General features: G+C 37.6%; 1 protein-coding gene and 1 long non-coding RNA gene across 5 annotated transcripts in view; both read right to left on the bottom strand.

Moving 5' to 3' along the window:
• OPA1 (OPA1 mitochondrial dynamin like GTPase) overlaps positions 1 to 20,431 on the bottom strand; it is an 88,523-nt gene extending 68,092 nt beyond the window's left edge. Inside the window, exons 1-6 of one of the 4 annotated variants that reach the window (XM_081831572.1) lie at positions 20,191 to 20,431; positions 13,013 to 13,331; positions 12,269 to 12,365; positions 10,248 to 10,355; positions 9,699 to 9,752; positions 8,741 to 8,808 (exon numbers count right to left, since the gene is read on the bottom strand). In XM_081831572.1, the coding sequence (XP_081687698.1) occupies positions 8,741 to 8,808; positions 9,699 to 9,752; positions 10,248 to 10,355; positions 12,269 to 12,365; positions 13,013 to 13,331; positions 20,191 to 20,222 (678 nt within the window). In that variant the 5' untranslated portion in view covers positions 20,223 to 20,431. The remainder of the gene's footprint in view (positions 1 to 8,740; positions 8,809 to 9,698; positions 9,753 to 10,247; positions 10,356 to 12,268; positions 12,366 to 13,012; positions 13,332 to 20,190) is intronic. The other 3 variants (XM_081831583.1, XM_081831576.1, XM_081831591.1) reach the window with 3 other exon arrangements.
• On the bottom strand, positions 120 to 8,733 carry LOC145723579 (uncharacterized). The gene is made up of 2 exons (XR_014148767.1): positions 4,084 to 8,733; positions 120 to 2,462 (listed from the first exon to the last, which is right to left on the bottom strand). It is a non-coding gene; the product is annotated as an uncharacterized LOC145723579 (long non-coding RNA).
• Positions 20,432 to 21,279: the final 848 nt, after the last annotated feature.

The following is a 21,279-nucleotide window of genomic DNA, read 5'->3' as shown; positions in this document are numbered from 1 at the left end:
GAACGGGCGTTAAGTTAGGAGAGAATGGATAGCTTATAACAAAAACGGAAATGCATTTCTGTACCTTTAGAGCCACTATATAACAGGGCTCTATACCACATTTCCATTTTTCCCCTCAGTAAAATTAGATGTCTCAAAATACGAAACAGCAGAGTTTAAAAAGCGAAAAGCAATGTGACTGCTGAGTAACATGAGCCAGATATATAATATTAATATACAGTAAAACCTAGACTAACTGGAATGCTCAAGGAAAGTGGCATTGTAGTTAACAACTTATTACTTCAACCCTTATTTTTGAATTGCCAATATGAACTAGTGTATGCCCCTGACTGGACACAAAAGGGGAAAAAAAATCTTAATTCTCAACCATAATTCTCACAAGACTGAAATAATAGCTTATTTAATTATTAAATTATTACTCTTAAGTATTTTTCCTTGATATCTAATGACTTAAAGATTACAGCCCCTCAAAACTATTGAGTTTCCAAGTATCAAGTTAATCACAGTTTTACATTAATTCATATATTCTACATGCCAACGCATACAAGCTTATCTGACTTAAATTTAGGATTCTCTTTCTTTAAATTAAGAAATAATGTTTGAGGCACTGTTTTAAATTCATACAACATAAAGTAAGTATTTGACTGAATTTTCACTTTTTATGAGCTGTTTTGACATTCAGTAGAAACAGCCTCTAAGAATGTAAGTAATCTATCAATTACTAAAGCAAAAGCACTAAAAAAGAACATAACTGAGATTTGGAAATACACTTATTATGAAAACTCAAAACGAAACAAAACCCAGTTACCTATGTACAACACAATCACTATTCCTATGTTTAAAATTCATTCCATTTAATAATCATGAAATGTTAACTGGTGCAAATTTTTTTTTTTTTAAGATTTTTTTTTTTTTTTTTTTATTTATTTGAGAGAGAGAATGAGATAGAGAGCATGAGAGGAGGGAGGTTCAGAGAGAGAAGCAGACTTCCTGCCGAGCAGGGAGCCCCATGTGGGACTCGATCCTGGGACTCCAGGATCATGACCTGAGCCAAAGGCAGTCGCTTAACCAACTGAGCCACCCAGGCACCCAACTGGTGCAATTTTTATCACAATGTATTTACATGGGGATTGGTACTCAATACATGTCATTTTCTGTACAGTATTTTTAATTGCTGGCCTATTAGATAAGAGACCCCAAGAGATGTGGGAGAAAAGACAACTAAGGATTGAAAATGTCACAAGCCTAGTATTTTTTCAATTAGACACCCTAAAAAAACGTAAAGTTCCAATGAATGGAGTCACTATTTAATATGCAGAAGAACAGGGCTCTGGGAGAACAATGGGCTCAATTTTTACCACATTATAAAAATAAAAAGAGCTAGGAAAACGAAACTCATTAAAATCTAAACTGGCAGTTTCAAATAGCTTCAGAGATTTTTAAAATAATTGTCTAAAATATTATATTTTATATAATACAACTAGAAAGCTTCCTAAAATGCTGGTTAACATTACATTCAAATTTTAATCAGTAGAATCATCCAGAGGCTTAATAACTTAATTTTATATAACCCAAAGACTTCTACTATAAATGAAAGTTTTCCAGAAAAGAAATAAATACAAACAGGAAAGCTAATATTCTAGTAAAGCATTTTAAATTAAGGGAAAGTATTGGCATATAATTCGGGAGATTTTTGTCTGAATCTTACATTGAATACATTAGGCTATGCCAACAGTAATAAAACTGGTTGACTTACTATAAATCAAAGGATGAAACTAGTTGAAATTTTTTTTTTTATTTAAAGATTTATTTATTTGAGAGAGCGAGAATGAGAGAGAGAGAGAGTACATGAGAGGGGGGAGGGTCAGAGGGAGAAGCAGGCTCCTCCCTGAGCAGGGAGCCTGATGCGGGACTCGATCCCAGGACTCCGGGATCATGACCTGAGCCGAAGGCAGTCGCTTAACCAACTGAGCCACCCAGGCGCCCGAAACTAGTTGAAATTTGTGTGACAAGTGAGAGAACATCAAAATGGCAGGTGACATAACTGAACTGTCAACATCTGTTTCCAAATTCATTCATTACGGTGATCTTTAAAGATAGATCTTTTAAATGAATACTTTTAGGGTCATGGATAAATCTAGCAAAGAAAGACAATGCCAACCAACTACTCTCACTGTCCTCATCATTCCTAACTATCTATCATTTTTTCATTTTTTGTATGATTGTTTTTCATAAAGCAGAAAGAAGAAATCCAACTTATTTTTATTAATTTAGTCATTTACTATAATCACTTCTCATCATCCAAATGTTCAGATGTCTCAAAACAATACCCTTTTAAAGGTTTCTTCTGTGTTGGCTTATATAGTCGTGTACCTGTACTTTAATTAACATACTACCAGTATTCTAACTTATATAATGTCAAAGCAGTGAGCAAATACTCCACATTTCTTAACTGTGCTAGTCTATCAGGCACATGATTTGTTTTTTACTTATAGCTTAAATACCCCTCCCTAATCCATTGCTTGTATCTATATACAAATTGTATAGTAAACAATATCTATTACATTACAAGCAAACACCCTCTTTTTAGTGACACCTCACTTTCCTTCCAAGTTTGTTACTGAAGCACTGTTATGTGAAGATAGTTGAAATTAACTGTTACCTCCTGAAAAAAGTAGGAAGAAAACAAGAATTAGACACAGAAAAAACTATTTACACTATGCTACATAACTAAAGGAGGTTACCTTTATCCAATTTTGGACATCAAATCTCACCCTAAATACAGCTTCTGAGCTAATAAAGCCACGTGGAATAAGGAAGGGAAAGAAATGTGACTACTGTGCAAGACACACTCCTTAAATGGACAAAATACATTTTGTTCAATAAATATTTTCCCAAGCTCAGACATTTTTCCCTCAAGAAACAGCACATAGTTATGTTAAAATCACACACATTATATATAAACATAACTGTTGTAAATAGCAATATAGTAAATATTGTAGTAAACAACTACAAATGATATACTCTCTAAACATCTCCTAGTTACTGTCAATTTGACCCCGCAACTCTCACAGTCTCATATTTCTACAGTATTGTCAGATTTTTAAAAAATTATAACATTAGATCAAGAAAATCAGCAATAACTCTAGAAACCAAAATATCAGCCAAAAATGCTGCAAAAACCTTAAAGTTTTTCTGTTGATAGGAAAGATTTTAAATAATCTTACAATTATAAGTCATTCATATGTGAATACATTTAAAATACTGTATTTATAACAGCATTTTAAAAATTCATTGCAGAACTAGGCTTTTATCCTGTTTGTTTGTATACCTACCACCTAGAATAAGACCTGACACTTGACATGTATTCTAGCTGACACCTAAAGAAAGGCTTGGCACATGTTTGTTCCTTCAATGATCAAATTATGACCTACTTTTACCTAATAACGCACACGAAGTTTCTAGTATAAAATTCAAATTGGGTTTCCAAAAAAAATGTGTCATCTGTAAATAAGCTATACATCAGCCCTATAATCTATTTTCCCATTTTTCATAATCTCCAGAACAGACTCCACAGAAATTAAGAAAAGGGGAGGAAATTCATCAAATAATGTTAATAGGCAATTAACTCATACAGTAATTAAGAATGTAAGGTAATAATAATCATTGTCATCCTCATTACCCTAATAGCCAGTACTTGTTTAGTTTTATTATGTGCAGATCTTATGCTAAAGGGCTATACATAAAACAACCCTATCAAGCAGGGGTTCCCCCTTTTACAGAAGAGGAAACCAGCAACTCAAGAGTTTGAGCTTGTCCAACCAAGATCACATAGCTCAGAAAGCAGGAAGGACAGGATCTGAATGCAGGCAGTGTGACTACAAAGTCTGTACCTGATGCAGTCCTATTGGCACAATGGTCTATTTACAAAGTGGCCTTGATTCCAGGAGGTTTAATCACATTTAAAAGAAGAAAATGGTAATGCTACAATACATCAGAAGGCATATTTGAATTACTAAGAAGATGGGCTGTCTGAGTAGTCCACAGAGAACTTAGGACCTACAAACCTAAAATACTCACTACCTAGCCCTTTAACAAAAAGTGTGCCAACCCCTGCTTTATTACTTTTCAAAGTAACCTAGGTCCAGAAAAGAACTTTATGAAAGTGAAGACTTCTTTTCACTTCCATTCAAAAAATACTGGTATGAATTAAACTACTTTTCAAAGTTTGAATAATTCTATTTGATTAGCTAGAAATAACTATTTCCCCCCTCCCAGTAATACATAGCTCTGCTCAAAGTATTTATGGTCAATGGAAAAATGTTTATTAATGGATATCAGAAAGAAACATATCTTTCCATTTGGATTATTTAACCTGCTTCTATTCAGAAATATAATTTCCTATTTTACTACTTGGACAATTTCTACAACTGATAATTTTAAGAGATGAATAAATCAGTCTATTACGGATAGTTGTTATCAATATTACAATTCCTACCAAATCCCCTTTGTTCTAAATTGTTACCAAAAAACAGTATTATGTACACAGTATGTACTTAATGTTTCTTAAATGACATAAAAGGACAGTGTGCTTATGAAGGAATAAAATAGGATGGCCTGTTTTGCCATTCCATTTTTCTTTATGCAGTTCTTCCCTCCTTTTCTTCCGCTGATACCTCTGCTTCCCAACTACTACACTCCAGTGCACAAGTGGGTTGGCTTCCTAGCTAAGATTCTAACCTTGTTTGCCAGTTAGCTGCTCAGGAAACTTAAGTTTACTGAACTGTGGTTGCTTGATGATGTTGGCTGTGGGAATTTCATTTTGCACAGTTACTACATTATTTGTTGCCTGAGGAATCCCAGAAACATAAATCCTACTTAAGCAATGCTGCTTCATTTTAGTTACCAAGCATAGGTACTACTTTCACATTCTTATGCTCCTCAGTAGATGCCAAATATCAAAGGCCAAGAGAAATTCACATGTGATCAGAGCGAAGACATATTATATAAGATTTTGTGGCCTACTTGTTGGCATTAATGAAATTTATTTACTTCAATTAGCATCTCTTTCACTGTGTTAAATCAATCACTCAATTTTGCTGAAAGCTCAGTATTACCCTAGGTGTTCTGAGGACAGAGATTTTATGATAGAAAGAACGCAAGCCAAAGTAAGTAATGTTTCAGCCGGCAACTGTTTTCAGTGTTAAGAGTATAGTTAATGGAACTAAAATAGTTATGGAAGGTTTGACGAAGAGGACAACAGAGCGAGGCTTTAAGGATGAGAAAAAATTTGGCAGAAAAGGGAAGAGAAAGGTATCAGCTGGGAGGTACAAGAGACGTAAAGCCACAAAAATAAGAATTAGAGTAACATATGGAAAGGAAGAACATTAATTACCATCTAATAATTACACTTAAAACAGTAATACCACTCTTCATGATTTAGACCTTTAAAACGTCCTTCAAATATTTTCTATAAATTATAAATGTGCTTGTAACCTTCAGAATGACCATATTGCTTACTTCTGTGAGATGTTTATGACCAATCAGAAACATGATAAAACAAAAGTACAGATGTCTCATTTAGCAAGTTAGTTTTCGCTACAACAGACAATCTTACTGAATCTAAAAAAGGAGATTCACTAAGTGGTCTTGTCACCTAGCTATGTTATGATTGATATACAGAACTCTGCAGATTTGCAAATTATTCACTAAAATAGGCTCACTACTTCAGTTCTCAATTTGCCTTCAGGTGGTTCTGAAGGTCTCCAGGTCTCAAGGGTATTATTCAGTTGACATCAAGGGCTCTAGTATTTTTCTTCAGTGGATATAAATTTAAAAATTTCTGATTAACAGCATTTATTGAAAAGTGGTTTTGATATTTTTCCATTTTTTAAATTTGGTAATATGTATCAGAACTTCTGGTCAACATGATGTAAACAACTACTGTCCATAAACTGAATGGATATAAATCCAGGCAAAGTCAAAGGAACTTGATGTTTAGTTAGCCTGTGCAGCATCATGCAGAAATATATGCTTTTCCCTTTTTGTAGACTTTTGGTAGACCTCAGTTACAACTTTGCCGAGTACCTAAAAGTATAGTGACCCCAGACTGGGAGCCATAGGTAATCAGTTCATTGCGTTATTCATTTTGTCTGACTCAAGTCAAATAATCTGACATCTGTATTCTCTCAACTCTGTCATTTTCACTTCAGTTGATTTTGAAAGGTCCTAACTGTTCCTCTACCTGCCAGCATTTCTCCAGATGTGTTCCCGTTTTTTTTATTTACTTATTTATTTTAGAGGGAGGGTGGGAGAGAGAGAGAGTGGGAGCACATGAGTAGGGGGAGGGGCAGAGGGGAAGCAGGGGAGTCCAGCACATGGCCCCATCCTGATGGGGAGAGCACAACCCCAGCTGAAACCAAGTCAAGACACTCAATGGACTGAACCACCCAGGTGCCCCTGTGTTCTTCTATTAGAAAGGACAAATCTCTTTTCTAGTTCTAGCTGTAGAAATGTTTTTATTACTACTTTAAAAAAAAAATTGGGGGGCGCCTGGGTGGCTCAGTCGTTAAGCGTCTGCCTTCGGCTCAGGTCATGATCCCAGGGTCCTGGGATGGAGCCCATGTTGGGCTCCCTGCTCAGCGGGGGGCCTGCTTCTCCCTCTCCCACTCCTCCTGCTTGTGTTCCCGCTCTTGCCCTCTCTCTCTGTCAAATAAATAAATAAAATCTTAAAAAAAAAATTAAAAAAAAATTGGATTCACATTTACTTTTACATTTCTAGTTTAAGTCTGGCCAGAAATTTTGGTACAACCCAGACAACCATTAAGCTAAGGCATGACTGCTTCAAACTCTAAATACCATTTTCTATCTGGGGCTCTCATAGGCAAGAGTATCATAGGTAAGAGCCAAGCCTTGAAACACATAATGTGCATATTAACAAAATTTAAAACCACTAGTTGAGGCTGGAAATACTTTTCCTATATAGTAAATTCTTAAACTTGCATTTGCTACAATTTAATTTAAACTGTAATGAAAGCACCTTAATTACAACTCTAGACTCAGTAATATTAATTGTTGAGCTTTTAATGGGAAAGATAATCACCATAAATTATGAAAAAGTTAAAAGGAAACAGTAGATGAGGACATTTACCTTCAAGCAAAGTAAACTATAAAATAAAGCAGTAAATTTACTTTTATGTCTACTGCATAAAAAACAACTGAGACTAAAATGATATTCCCAGGGATCCATTCTCTTGCTTCTTCTGTACTGCAAAGCTCCTGATCACTTACCAATTATTCATTAAGCATCTTAGCAGGATTTTAAGGAGATTATCTGAGCTAGACCCTGAAACAAGTTTTTTCATTCACCAAAGCAATCCTTGGCCATAACAGAATAGCAAAGATGCCGACCTCCCCTAACTGATCTAGGCAACAAGGCCTCGTCACTCAAAAACCACACTACTAATCCTATAAGAGAGGTTCCTTCTCCTTTGTTAGATTAGCTCTTCTCTGCACATTAAGTCTACCTGCATTAAGGGCCAAGGCCTTGGCTCCAAATAAGCTTTGCATAATAGGCTAATTGCTATTCAAATTTTTCTTCCCAGGAGCATGAATAGTCAAGGGTGTTCCTTTTGTTAAAATGCCAATGGAAAAGATATCAATCAAGATCAAGTTAAAAGACAAAAACACTTGTACACATACACATATATGCACACACATTTTAAAATGTTTTCTCTAAAAGATCTAGTTAAAAGGCAAGAGAAAAGTCTTTGAAATACTGGAATTTAAACCTGGAATATCACGCAAAAAGTTCAAAGTTAAAGGACAAGGAGAGAGATGGAAACTTATGCATCCGAATTATTTTCTTTCTGCTTTCCAAATAAACATAAATTTCCCTTCAATTTATAAAAACCATAATAACCTTCAGTATAAAAGTTACATACTCCAAATTTAATTTTAAAATGTTCATTAAATATTTTTTCCGGTATCTATTTATCTAAATATTATTTCAGAAAAACTTCTAAGGAATCAGTTATCTTACCAATTCCAAAAGATGAAAAAAAGGAAGACTAAGAGAATATCAGATTAACATATGAATATAAATAAAGAGCAATGCCTATGTTATTTTACGTCAGCAACTCTACCAAAACTTTCATATGGATTTTAACACAAGTACTGAAATTGACATAACCAAAATAACTCCATACATAATTGTTGACTATTAATGTAACAGAATCAATCTATCCCCTAATAACCCATTTCCTATTCTCTTAATATTTCCACTAAGTATATGCCATGAAACATTAGTCCCTAGAATATATTTCATGGAAAAAGGGTTCTGTTGCTAAATAAATCTGGACAACTCTGTACACTTTGACTTCTGGGATTCACAATGCACACAAGTATATTAACGTCTGAAAAGTCCTAGGAAAAAGAAAAGCCTGTTTATTTTACTTACTCAGCTTTTCCTATACATATTTAACAATAAAGCACTTTGCTGAAAACAATCCTTGTATAACTAATATTTCACAGAGCATATTTGAAGGAAAAGGGCTTCTCCAATAATATTTCCAGAACTGTCACATAGTACGTCCACTTTGTACCAAGATTAAAAACACCTCTACTTAGATGCTTTTATATTTGCTCCTCAGATGCTACTGTTTTCAAGTCTTCTAGGTGGGTAAAAACTATTTTCTCTCTTTCAAGACTATCTATGTGAAGAGTTCTCCTTTATACTTACCTTTCTATAATGCTTGTCACTTTCAGATCCATGATCTGTTGCTCTAAATGCAGTTTCTCCAGGTGAACCTTAAAGATAAATATGCAGTCCTTTAAATTCTCCATTGCTGTCAATAGCCCAAATTCCAACTTACTTTACTTTTTTATTTTTATTTTTTTTAAAGATTTTATTTATCTATTTGACAGAGAGAGAGAGAGACAGTGAGAGAGGGAATACAAGCAGGGGGAGTGGGAGAGGGAGAAGCAGGCTTCCCACTGAGAAGGGAGCCCGATGTGGGGCTGATCCCAGAACCCTGGGATCATGACCTGAGCCGAAGGCAGAAGCGTAACGACTGAGCCACCCAGGCGCCCCATCCAACTTATTTTAAAGGCAAATAGATTTTTAGAGCAAAAATCACTTTTTTGAAAATTAAAAGCTATTCTTATTTTAAGGAACATACTGGTAACCTATGTCAAAAAAACACAAAAACCTTTTTAAATATTGTAAGACATGTTTAAAATTTCACTGAAAATTACAATTAAAAAAAAGACAATCTTTGATAAGGATTATTTTCCATGAAAGTACTTACAGTTCAGCCATTTACCACTGCCATTACAGACCACAGATAGTAACAAAATAAATTTAAAATGTCAACTGTGACAGGACAGATGAGACAAACTAAAATTACTTTTCATTTCAATTATCAGAAACAATCATATCAAGTTCAAGAAAATATTTTGGTTAAGCAAACTTCCTAATAGTTTTAATCTTACAGATACATATTTAGGAATTTTAGTTTTACTGTAAAATAATTATTTTATTATCTCACCTATAAGATAAGGAGTTTGCCCAATATAGTTCTGGAGTTTTAAAATTCAGCGTAAGCAGCATAAATTTGGTCTGAAATTTTATTTGCAACTAGTTTATTAGAAGCATTTAAAAGGCATGTTAAAGTCAGCAAAAATGTCTGTTTACACACCTAACAAGAGAAGTAGGTCAGAAGCTCCTATGACTTCACTAACCAATTTGTGACCTGTGAAAAACCAGCAAAAGGGGAAATAGAAATGTAAAATTTGACAGGAATGAGCAAACAAATGTCTGAGATCGGAGTTATATCATGATAGGGCATGAATTGGGCAAATACACCAGGATTAACCTCAGTAAATTCTACTCATTATGGTACATCATAATTAAGTTTGTTTTAAAATCACCAAATTGGTTCTAACCAATTATGAAAAGCAAGCACATAGGAAGTCTCATCTACTTGTCAGGAACAAGAGATATTTTTTTCCCTCATTGACTAAAGCCAAGCATGTTTAAGCTCTTACAAATTTTCATTTTGTTGCATTAACCAAAATTTAAAACCACTGAGCACCAAAACTTTGTGCGTCTTTTTTTCAAAAACCTGTTTTTCATTTGTACTAAATGTTTTCATTTAAAAGATAGGAATCAACAAATGAATACATCTCAGTATTTTTCCTCTGTGGTTTCTGACATTTTAAGTGAGATCAAATAGGTCCTTCCTTACCTGTGGTGAAAAAGTCCTTCAATAAGCTGAGGCTTTCGACAATCTTATCAAAGTCAGGTGCCAATTTTGCAAGGTCCTCTGAATTAGGAAGTGCTTTCCTAATTTTCTCTGGAGAAGATGAAAAAAAATTTCTCAAAATAAGAATTTCACTATTAAAACATTGATAAAATTTAAATAGTATCATATATAAATATATATAAATTTAAATTAAAATATTTTTCCATTTTTCTCCCTATTACAACCACAACTGCTACATGTATCTGAAACAATATGTAATTCTGAGGATATTTCACAAGCCATGAAATTTGTTTAAAAAGACTCACCAAATGTCTGGCTTAGATGGACAGCTTTGCTCTATAAGTTAAATGCCTTGAAACAGAAGCACTATATGAACAATGTTAACACTGTACTGGAATCAGAAATACTTTTAAGGAGAAAATCACAGCAAAGAGGCTAAGAATCAAAGGAAAAAGAGAAAAATGCCTCCTGTAACACCTGGTCCAAACTCAAAAAAAGTAATGAAATCTCAGTTCGAGTTCAGAAACAGAATTCCATTACTTTTCTCTGTCCTTTCACAGACCTTCAGAAAATTCACACTTGTTACTATTTGGAAATAACTGTCTAAGAGCCCAAGGCAAGCTTTGGTTTTATTTTTGCTAGCTTTATTTATAAAATGGTCAGAGTATTTATTTTTGTTTACAAACACTCAACGATTTTGTCGAGGTTTGGTACAACTTTACAGTATCTTCTGATTTAGGATGGGCTTTTCTTAATTTTCTCTGCAGAAGACCAAAACAAATATTCTCAAAGTAAGAATGTATGTCAGATATTGTTCTAGTGCAAAAAAGCATTCACCTGTTCAATCTTCATAGCAACCCTACAAAACAATTATCATCAACCACACTTTACAGGTGAGGAACTGAGGCATTGAGGTTAAGTAGCTGGACCTGCGCACACAGCAGAGAAGTGGGGAGTCAGGCTTCAGGCCCAGCTTCAGAATCCAGACCCTCAGCCCCACACTGTGGTACTGGCAAATACATCAAAGTCGAAAGCTCTCCACATGAATATTAGAAAAATACTGAAAGAGTGCTTCAAATTCCTACAGGTTCCTCTGTCAATGCAGCATGGTTTTATCTTTAAGAAAATGCCGTGTGAATAAGTACATAAATTCCACCCCCCTATATACCTAGGCTAAAAAATTAGACAAAGTCTAAAAAACAGAGACTGAGGAAAATAAGTTTTTAATTACCATAACTTAATCTTGGCAATCAGAAATATCAAATATACTTTTTTCTCATCTACCTGTTATAGAAAAGGGGGAACAGGGCGCCTGGGTGGCTCAGTTGGTTAAGCGACTGCCTTCGGCTCAGGTCATGATCCTGGAGTCCCGGGATCAAGTCCCGCATCGGGCTCCCTGCTCAGCAGGGAGTCTGCTTCTCCCTCTGGCCCTCCCCCTCTCATGTGCTCTCTCTCTCTCTCTCTCAAATAAATAAAATCTTTAAAAAAAAAAAAAGAAAAGGGGGAACAGTGGCTGACTATGGGGAGAAATTACTACGGACACTAGCAAGCTTTTAGGGACCTGGTTACAAAAAGTAGAGGTAACCAAGGGATCTAGTCAAAATTAACTAGTTAGGTGGGTCATGGTGTATCTGTTCTGGGTAACAATACACAACACTGAAAGTGATGTCTAGGAAGGCTGCTTAGCTGACAAATTCGTTAGTTAGCAAATGATAAGAAACCAAAGTGTATGTAGACTATGGCTCTAAAATATTAACCACACACATAGACTAGCTACAATTAAAAGAAAATGTCCATAAGGAAGGACAGTGGTGGCTATGTCAGAGTGATGGGCGAGGGTGTTATTTTTTTCCTACCAATTTTTTCTTTGATATTCTATTACTTTTACCATTCAAATAAAACTGCTACACAGTAAGCTCATGAGTGAAGAAACTATCTCAATACCACTATCTCTTTCCCAAAGATACTACCAAGAAACGTGTTTCAATGTTGATGATACAAACCTAAATCGATGTACTCATCAATCTCCCACACTATGTCAGGTACAATCCATTTATAGTCACTAAGGTCAGGTATCATATCTTTCCACTGATCAAAAGTCTAAAAGAAAAGAAAGTACGCCAATCAAATGCTCTGAACGTCATACAAACATAAAGAAAAACTACCTTAATTTACCTAATTAAAACATGTTAATCTACTACGAACGATGTATTATGTTCAAACATTTTAGAAACAAAAGTAGCCTCGGCTCTTCTAAAAACAAATTAGCTGGCAAGCATATAAAATATGTAAATATTCCTTTACAAAATATGGAAAACGTAAAAATTCAAAACACGGTCTTATTTCAAACAGGTTTCATGACCTGGTTTTAAACAATACTGTGGAACAGAAGACAAACGGGGTGTCGCCTCTACTCCCAAAACTGCCAAAAAGTGGTTGTGTTAGCATGCCACCTACTTTCCTGTCTGAGCTACTAAGTGGCAAGCTGAAAATCAAACCTAGGTGACCTCACCCCAGCCCAGTGCTCCCTTCCACTAGGCCATTCTCATCTCCTTTAAGTATAACCAAGATTCAAAGAGCATTTTTCTGTTAGCACCATTAAAACAATTTAGCACATGGTAGAGATACACAATACGTTTTTAAATATCTAATTATATTCTATTGCACAAAAGAAAAATGGTTTGTGCTATAAAACCCTCAAATAATCATGCTAAAATAATTGAAAAAGCAGTAGAAATTAGACTCACCTTTTTGGCTGTATAGCCACCCCCAACAGCAGATCCTAGTATGAGATATCGAAGTTTTAAGAGTCTTGCAGCTAATCTCGCTGGCCAAAAATTCCTGCGTGGCTGGTAGCCATATTTAATTGGAGAAAGTTTCAATTTACGTAAGGGAAGGTTAGTTAGAGAGGAGAACTGATGAAATGATGTCCTGAATTGGGGTCTTTGAAGCTTTAAGGTAGGATGATGTGAATGATAAATACTTCTTGAAACCAGATGCAGTTTTTGTAGTGGTAAGCTTCCTTTGATTCCAGAGCTACGTTTCACTAAGGATTGGCAGACCTCACTAAAAAAAAAAAAGAGCACGGGACAAAGATCAGACTGCATAACAATGCAAAGGAAATGATATAAAAAGAGCAATATACCCAAGAGAAAACACACAGGTGGGCATGTGACCAACTACATTATGTCAGACCGTACCTCGCATTTTCTAACCATTTACTACATGCCCGGGACTGTTGCAGCATGTGCTACCTCCTTTAATCCTGCTAAAAATCCTATGGTGAAAATACTGGTATTACCTCCATTCTACCAATGAGGAAAAGGTGGCACAGACACATAAATAACTTGCTCAAGTCCACACAGACAGGATTCAAACCCAGGCAGTGGGACTCCAGAGCCTGCCTCTCATTTACTTATTAACTGCTATTCACTTTCAGTAAAATTGGAAACAAAATGAATGCAAACCTGCTTTTAAGCACAAAAATTCCAACAGCTTAGCATAGCTATTGTTTGGCCTCTCCTCTAGGTCTCAGATAGCCCAGGGATAGAAATTAAGGAAAAATCATTAACTACATATAAGGTACCTGACTGAAAGTTTCTGAATAGAGTAAGATTAATTAAAGAGTAATAAAAGAAGATACTAAAGGCAATGTGCAACAATCTGAATATTTGTGTCCTCCCCCAATTTATATATGGAGGCCTAATCCTCAACATGAAGTATTTGGAGGTGAGGCCTTTGGGAGGTAACTTGCTTTGTATGTGGTCATGGACATGGAGCCCCTGTGTTGGGATTGGTACCCTTATAAGGAGATGAAGAATACAGATCGATCTCTCCCTCTCTGTCATGTGAGGACACAGAAGGAAGATGCCCGTCTGTGAACCAGGAAGCGAGTCCTTACCATACACTAAATATGCTGGCACCTTGATCTTGGAGCTCTCAACCTCCAAGAACCGTGAGAAATAAATGTCTACTGTTAAAACCACTCAGTTTTTGGTAATATGGGGAGTGATAAGGTGATTGTATATAAGTTGTGCAGATATAAGAGAACAGACTAGAGTGAGTTAAGGTGGCAGCACTGAAAAAGGAAGGGAACGGTAGATACCAGAATGACAGACTAGACACGGGAGACAAGGGAAAAGAGTAAATAGTAATCCTGATGTTTTCGCTGGGAGACTAACATTACCACTTACAGATATAAAAAAAAAAAAAAAAATCAAGAGCCAAACCAACTGGGGGGAATAGCCCATGGTTCCATAACGTTTAGCTCAAACTTCTTTCAGCTCTATCCTTATAGCCACTTAGTGTTTTGAGCCAGATAAACTTTGGTTCCATTTATAGTTTCACTGCTTACCTGTGTGCAATCAAGGGCAAATTATGAACTTACCAAAGCCTCAGTTTTTTAAAATCTGTTAGAATGGGATAATAGCTATATCAGAGTTATTGTCAATAATCACTAATTGAAGTTATCTTCTTCTCAGACCATAATCCCCTTCGATACAAGTATCTTTGATGCTACTGGAACAACCAAGTCACGGATCCTTCTATCTTCTTAACCTATTAGTCTCCACCTTATCTATTTATCTACTTACCTACTTACCCACCTTATAATAAATAGTTCATAGTTTCAGTGGCTCTTCTGCAAATAATCTAAACTCAGTTGCCCTCTGGTTTTTTGTTACACTTGTCTGGCAAAATACAAACCCTAGATGAACTTTATTATCACTTTAAGCCTGTACCAAGGGAATGAAGCACTACTGAAGAAAATTGCATCTACTGGACAGACATCTCACCTTGGTCCCCAAGAACGCCTGACAATCTTACATTTTTCCACTCTCTGATAGGACTATTTCAGATGTTCTCCACCCTCCTCTACCCTCCCACATTCTCCCTATACTTCCTGCAATCTTCTGGAGAAAATGGAAGCCATCAGGAGACATCCTGTTATTTCCTACTGCATCTACACCCACCCTCCTCTAGCTCCCTGTCCCCTCGGGTCCTGAGCCCTGAGCCCTGTGAGATTACAGTTAGTACTCCTCTTCCCTTCAAAGGCAAATCCCTCTGTTTCCTTGGAATTCTTCCTGCCTTTTCAGGAATCACTAGTCAAGTCTCTCTCAATTTAAAGAAGAGAGAAAAAACAGACACTGGTTCCCTGCTCTAGCTATTCTATTAAAAGCCAAACCAACCTGATTTCCATTTGTATCACTTCAGTGAAACAGCCCTTACTGAGTGTCTTGATGCCTTCCAATGGGTATTTATTTTTTCAATTCTCATTTTCTCTCTCTCAGCAGTATCTGACAGTGTTGACCCCCTCCTTGCTGGAACTCCCTTTACACCGATAGTCACTAGCTTTACTCCTACTCACTGGCTACTCTTTTTCAGGCACCCCCCAGCTACCCCCCTTTTTTTATTTTATTTATTTATTTATTTATTTATTTTAAAGATTTTATTTATTTGACAGAGAGATAGAAGAGCACAAGCAGAGGGAGTGGCAGAGGGAGAGGGAGAAGCAGGCTCTGCACTGAGCAGGGAACCCGATGTGGGACTCGATCCCAGGACCCTGAGATCATGACCTGAGCCGAAGGCAGACGCTTAACCATCTGAGCCACCCAGGCGCCCACCTTTTTTTATTTTAGAGAGAGACAGACAGAGAGCTTGTGAGCAGAGTGGGGGGTGGGGCAGAGGGAGAGGGAGAGAGAATCCCAAGCAGACTCCCCGGTGAGTGCGAAGCCCAACACGGGCTTGATCCTAGGACCCAGAGATCACCACGCCAGCAGAAATCAAGAATCAGATGCTCAACCAACTGAACCACCCAGGCGCCCCTCCCCAACTACCTTTTAAATGTTGGGAGTTCATGGGACTTTAGATATAAAGTCACTTCTCTTCTCATTCTATTCACTCTTCCCAGGCAATCTTATCTATACCCATTTCCTCAATTACCACATACATACTCATGTTTCTCAAAACTTGTATGTCTAATACAAATGGCTAAGTTCCAGATCCTTGTGTCCAAATGCCTACTGAACATCACCCCTTAAATATCAAAAAGTACCTCAAATGTCCAAATCCATGATATCCTTCCTCCCTCCTCCCAAACCCTCACCCCCCCTCTAGTACTTCCTATCTCAGGAAATGGCACAAACACCTGTCCAGTTGCACAAGCCACAAACTTGGGGTTCATTCTTGATACCTTCCTCATCCTCAAGTTCTACTTCCAACACAGATCTCGAATCTTCCATTTCTCCCATCTCTACTACCACCGTTCCTTACCTTGGCTGCTATTAACAGTCTCGACTGAGGTGTTCTCCACAGCACAGTCAGAGCACTCTTCTGAAATGTAAATCTGATCACTGTCACTCACCTGCATAAATCTCAATGTCTCCTACATTCAGAATAAAATCCAAACTCCTGGTCTATAAAGCCCTCCAGGGTCTGGTCCTGCCTCGCTCCCTCCCACCTCCCAGCTTCACCCAGACCAGTTTTCATCTAGCTCCTGGACTGTGCCATACTCCTTCCCGCCTCAGGGCCTTGATACCCACTGTACTTGGACAAACTCTTCTACCTACTTAACTCCCGCTACTCCTGTTAACTCTGGTCACAAATGGTTTCACTTCAGCATTCCCTCCTCTCCTGGAACCTATATTCTAATTTGAGTCCCTTGCTACAGTTCTTAGCTCCCTGTACTTTTTCTTCAGTGCACATAAAATTGGTATTACATAATATTGTAATTATTGGATTAATATTTGTCTCTAGCAGTAAACTGCAATCTTCATAAGGCCAGGGCAGTCCTGTTTTGCTTGTCATTGTATTTCTAAAGCCTGGCCCAGTGCTTCACAAGTAGTAGATGTTTAATAATTTTGCTGAATGAACATATGTTATTGGGAGAATAGCAAAAACAAAACAAAACAAAAGGTGAAAGAACCTAGCAATGACCATAGAGTAAGTGCTCAATAAATGTCATTTCAACATTAACTGCACTAACCTCTACTAATGTATCAATGAGTAGCCCTCTATCCCTCAGAAGTTGTTTGCTTTTTTCAAGAAAGGAGTTAATCCAAATATATATCCAAATAGATAAACTCCAGACCCAAGGAGTCCTGTTGCTAAGATGCTATTACAAAGTTTATTGAATTAAACATGTCTTTAAGAGCTTAATAAATGTCTGAAAGGAATTCATGGAAATTAAAGCTGTAATAGCCAATAAAAAAAGATGAATAGCAACACCAGAAAATGTATTAAGGAAATTCTTGGGAACTTAGAACATAAAGAAAAATGGTGGAAATCAGTAGAAAAACGTTAAGTGACTCAGAGAAGTGGTATCCAAAGTGGGGATGTGTGTGGAATGCGTTCCATAGGATACACAAAATGACTCACTGGGATTCAGGAAAAAGTACCAAAGCTTCTAGATACAGTATTTTTTTGTATCTCATCCTTCAAGATTATGTTAGGGTAGAATTATAATGTAAATAATTAATACAGAGATATATATAATTTAAAAATAAGTGGGCATATACACATATTGTAGCATATGCCTACTTTTTTTTTTTTTTTTTTAACATATGATAAGCACAGATCACATTTTGCAAATCATGGACATACAGGATCAATCTAAGAAGACCAATTCACCTAACAGGAGTCTAAAAACAAAGAGGAAAAATGAAAGGAAGAAAATAAAGAAAGAAGAAAAACTTCCCAGAACTGAAGAATCTTAACAGAAAGGCCCACTAGTACCAAGCCAGATTTGGGGTGGAGGTTGAAGGGGGGGACCCACACCTTTGTCAAGGACAAAGCCTTGAGAAATTAAAGATAAGGCCAAGATCCTGAAAGCTTCTGTGAAGGGAAAAACAGGATACCTACAAATACCCAAAAATCAGATTGTCCCAAGAGTCTGTATTAGTGACAAAGGATGCTAGAAAAAAATGTAGAAATGCCTTTACCATTCTGAAGGAATAGTATTTTGAATACAGATTTCTATATCTGGCCAAACTAAAAATCAATGTGATGCAAAACAACCCCCCCCAATGACTCCCGAAATCATGTATTCTCTCTCATCTACCATCTCTTTTAACCTATGTATGTATCATCTCCTAATACAAATTCTTTTTTCAACAAATTTACACAAACATTTATTGCACCTAAATAAGTGTTGGTCACTGATCTTCTTATATTACCATATGTATTTAGGTATGTTATATCAAAAAATGTTTATGTTCCCATCTGTTTAAGAATGGGAATATAAATGTACTCCTTCGTAACAAACACGCAAAAGAAATACTGCAAAAGACAAATTCCAGAGCTTGAGGCTTCTGACCTTCCACATCTCTACTTCTGCAGGGGAGCTAAACTGTGCTATCAACATAAACACTTCTAAGCCATGACTCTGTGGAGTCAATAGTAACTTAAGCAATTTAGCGCAACAGCATCCACCTGAATAAACAAATATCAGTTATTAATCAGTCTGTTGTTAAGCTCAAATTTTAAAGTTTTCCTACGTATCTCTTTTGTTCCAATGAAGTATGCTATTTTCTGCAAAGTCTTTTTTCCCTTTTTATTTAAATAAAATTAGATATGTTTCTCCAGGAAACAGTGAGGAGTAGAAATAAAAAGGTAGTAAATAATTTACCGCAGTATCAAGGGCTGTGGATTTACTCAGAAACTCAAATTCCATAAAATTAGAAATAACTATTCAGTTATTCTGACTATAGCTATTGTATGTCATCCAGTTCTAAATTTAGACTCAACCTTCATAAAAATGGATTCCATTCCTTATAAAAACTAGAAATTACCTACACCATTTTATTTATTTATTTTTTTAAAAGATTTTATTTATTTATTCATGAGAGACAGAGAGAGAGAGAGAGAGAGAAGCAGAGGGAGAAGCAGGCTCCCAAGGAGCAGGGAGCCCGATGCGGGACTCAATCCCAGGACCCTGGGATCATGACCTGAGCCAAAGGCAGACGCTTAACTGTCTGAGCCACCCAGGCGCCCCTACCTACACCCTTTAAACAACGTTATGAAAAAATTCAAGACAGGTGTTTAGAAGCGAATTCAGGAAAACCAAATTTTTCTAACCTTATTTGATGCATATTACTTCTTATCAACAGTCTGCAACAATGAGTTAAGCCTGAAAGTATTTAAGGATATTAGAACACAAATACGTGTAAAGACACAGTCAAATTTAAATCTTATTAAAATGTATATAGTAACCCACAGAAATGAAAAGATTCTAGGATTTTTTACTTGGGCTTAAACCAGGCCAGGGCAGCAATAACAGTGTGATTAGAAAGTTGGTGCTATATTCACCACTTTGCATCCAAAGCAAGTCTTCCTGCCTAAAAATGAAAAGCTGCTATTAAGAGGGCATCTCTAACCACCATCTCTGACACCATTTGCATCACTGCCCAGAACTGACTCCAAAGCAAGTCTACTCAGCGGATTAGGACAAGAGGCAGAGTCCTCTTCACTCTGGGAGAAGAACTTGTACCCGCAAGAGCAATGTACACCTGGCATGGAGGTGGAAGAAAAAGAGTTAAGAGAGAGGCGGAGAGGGTGACACATGAACAGAGCCAGAGGCCGGAGAGGTAGAGGGCAGAAACAAGAAGCAACCAGAGACAGCGATAACAGCAAGGGCAGAAAGGTGAAAGGGGCAGGGACAAAAGGACAATAGAGACAGGCCAAGACTGAAAGGAGCCCAGAATCTTCGAATGGCAAAGGAACAGGAACAAGGGCCAGGACTGCAACCGGCACCTCAGGTAAGCCGGGTCAGGGCTCTGTTAACTACGGGTCCTCAAAAATATCCCGGAATCCTCCAACCACCCTCCGCCTGGCCTGAGAGTTACGTGCACATTCTGAAGGTAGTGATGAAATAACTCGGGTTTTCCGGAGGCCCCAGAAATAACGGGGCCAGGTCGGAGCCCACACTTACCAGGCCACGGCGGCCCGGCGTAGTCGCCACATCCCGCCGGCGAGGAAGTCACACAGGCGCCGACAGGGCCACGCGGCAGCCCGGGTGTCAGCCCCCGTCCGGCCCTTGCTCCAGGAATGACCCAGGAAGAAGCCCTCGGCAACAAGGGCACAGAGCAGCCACTGCGGCCCTCCCAATGGCGCATGGACTTCCGCGAGAGCCCGGCCGGCACCCGTATTCCGTCCGTCAGAAAAACAAGCACCCCGCACCCTTCCTAGGAGGGCAGCACAAACGGCCCGCGGAGGAGTAGTGTCCGCGCTCAGAGCCTCCAGAGGAAACACTTTCCGCTTCCCCTCACCCTTTCCCTCCGTCTTTGTTTCCGGGTTGGAATTACGAAATTTGAGCTTCCCAGGTCAAAGATTTGGAGAGGGGAGGAGGTGAGAGTGGGGCAGGGACTGGTAGGGTGTAGGGCGAGGAAAGCGGGTTGATAAATTCTCACTGGGTAGCTACCGATTTAAGAAAATTTAGGTATTGATGGAGCATAGAGGAGCCTACGTAGCATCAAATGAATACAGTAATAGTGTAATAGAATAATAAAAACCAGTGGTTGCCCCACTCTTTTGTTCGGTGTCCTTGTTTACAAAGCACTTTCAGAACAATCTTGGGAAGCAAGAGGAGTCACGGATTGGTTAAGTGCTTTAGGATCTGAAGGACCTCTGAGAAGGGCTCGGATCAATTAGACCAGCTGTGGGTTTGGGATAAGTTTGTGCACTTTATAAAGGCATCAAAACTTATTTTTAATTCACTTTTTAAATGGCTTTCATTTGGCTTTAATGGCATCTGTCAAAGCCTCCAACAATTCCAAATTATCAGTGGTCCCTGGACCTCAGCGTTCAGCTTAGAATGTTGGGTGCTCAGCACTCTCCTTAGTTGGCTTCCTTCTCTGGGTTTTGGGGACATAACATTCTCCTTTTTCTCCAGGAGCTGCTGCTCCCCATTCTCCTTTGCTGGTTCTTCCTCTCCCCAAACTCTCAGTGTAGGAGAGTTCCAAATCTCAGAGTTCCTGGGCCCCTTTCCTTCTCTATCTTCATTCTCTCCCTACCTTATTTG

Source organism: Leptonychotes weddellii, chromosome 1 (genome assembly GCF_054177405.1).
Source record: "Leptonychotes weddellii isolate Sample4059 chromosome 1, ASM5417740v2, whole genome shotgun sequence".
Classification (NCBI taxonomy): domain Eukaryota; kingdom Metazoa; phylum Chordata; class Mammalia; order Carnivora; family Phocidae; genus Leptonychotes; species Leptonychotes weddellii.
Note: the sequence above shows the minus strand (reverse complement) of the source record. Positions and strands in the feature narration are given on the sequence as shown.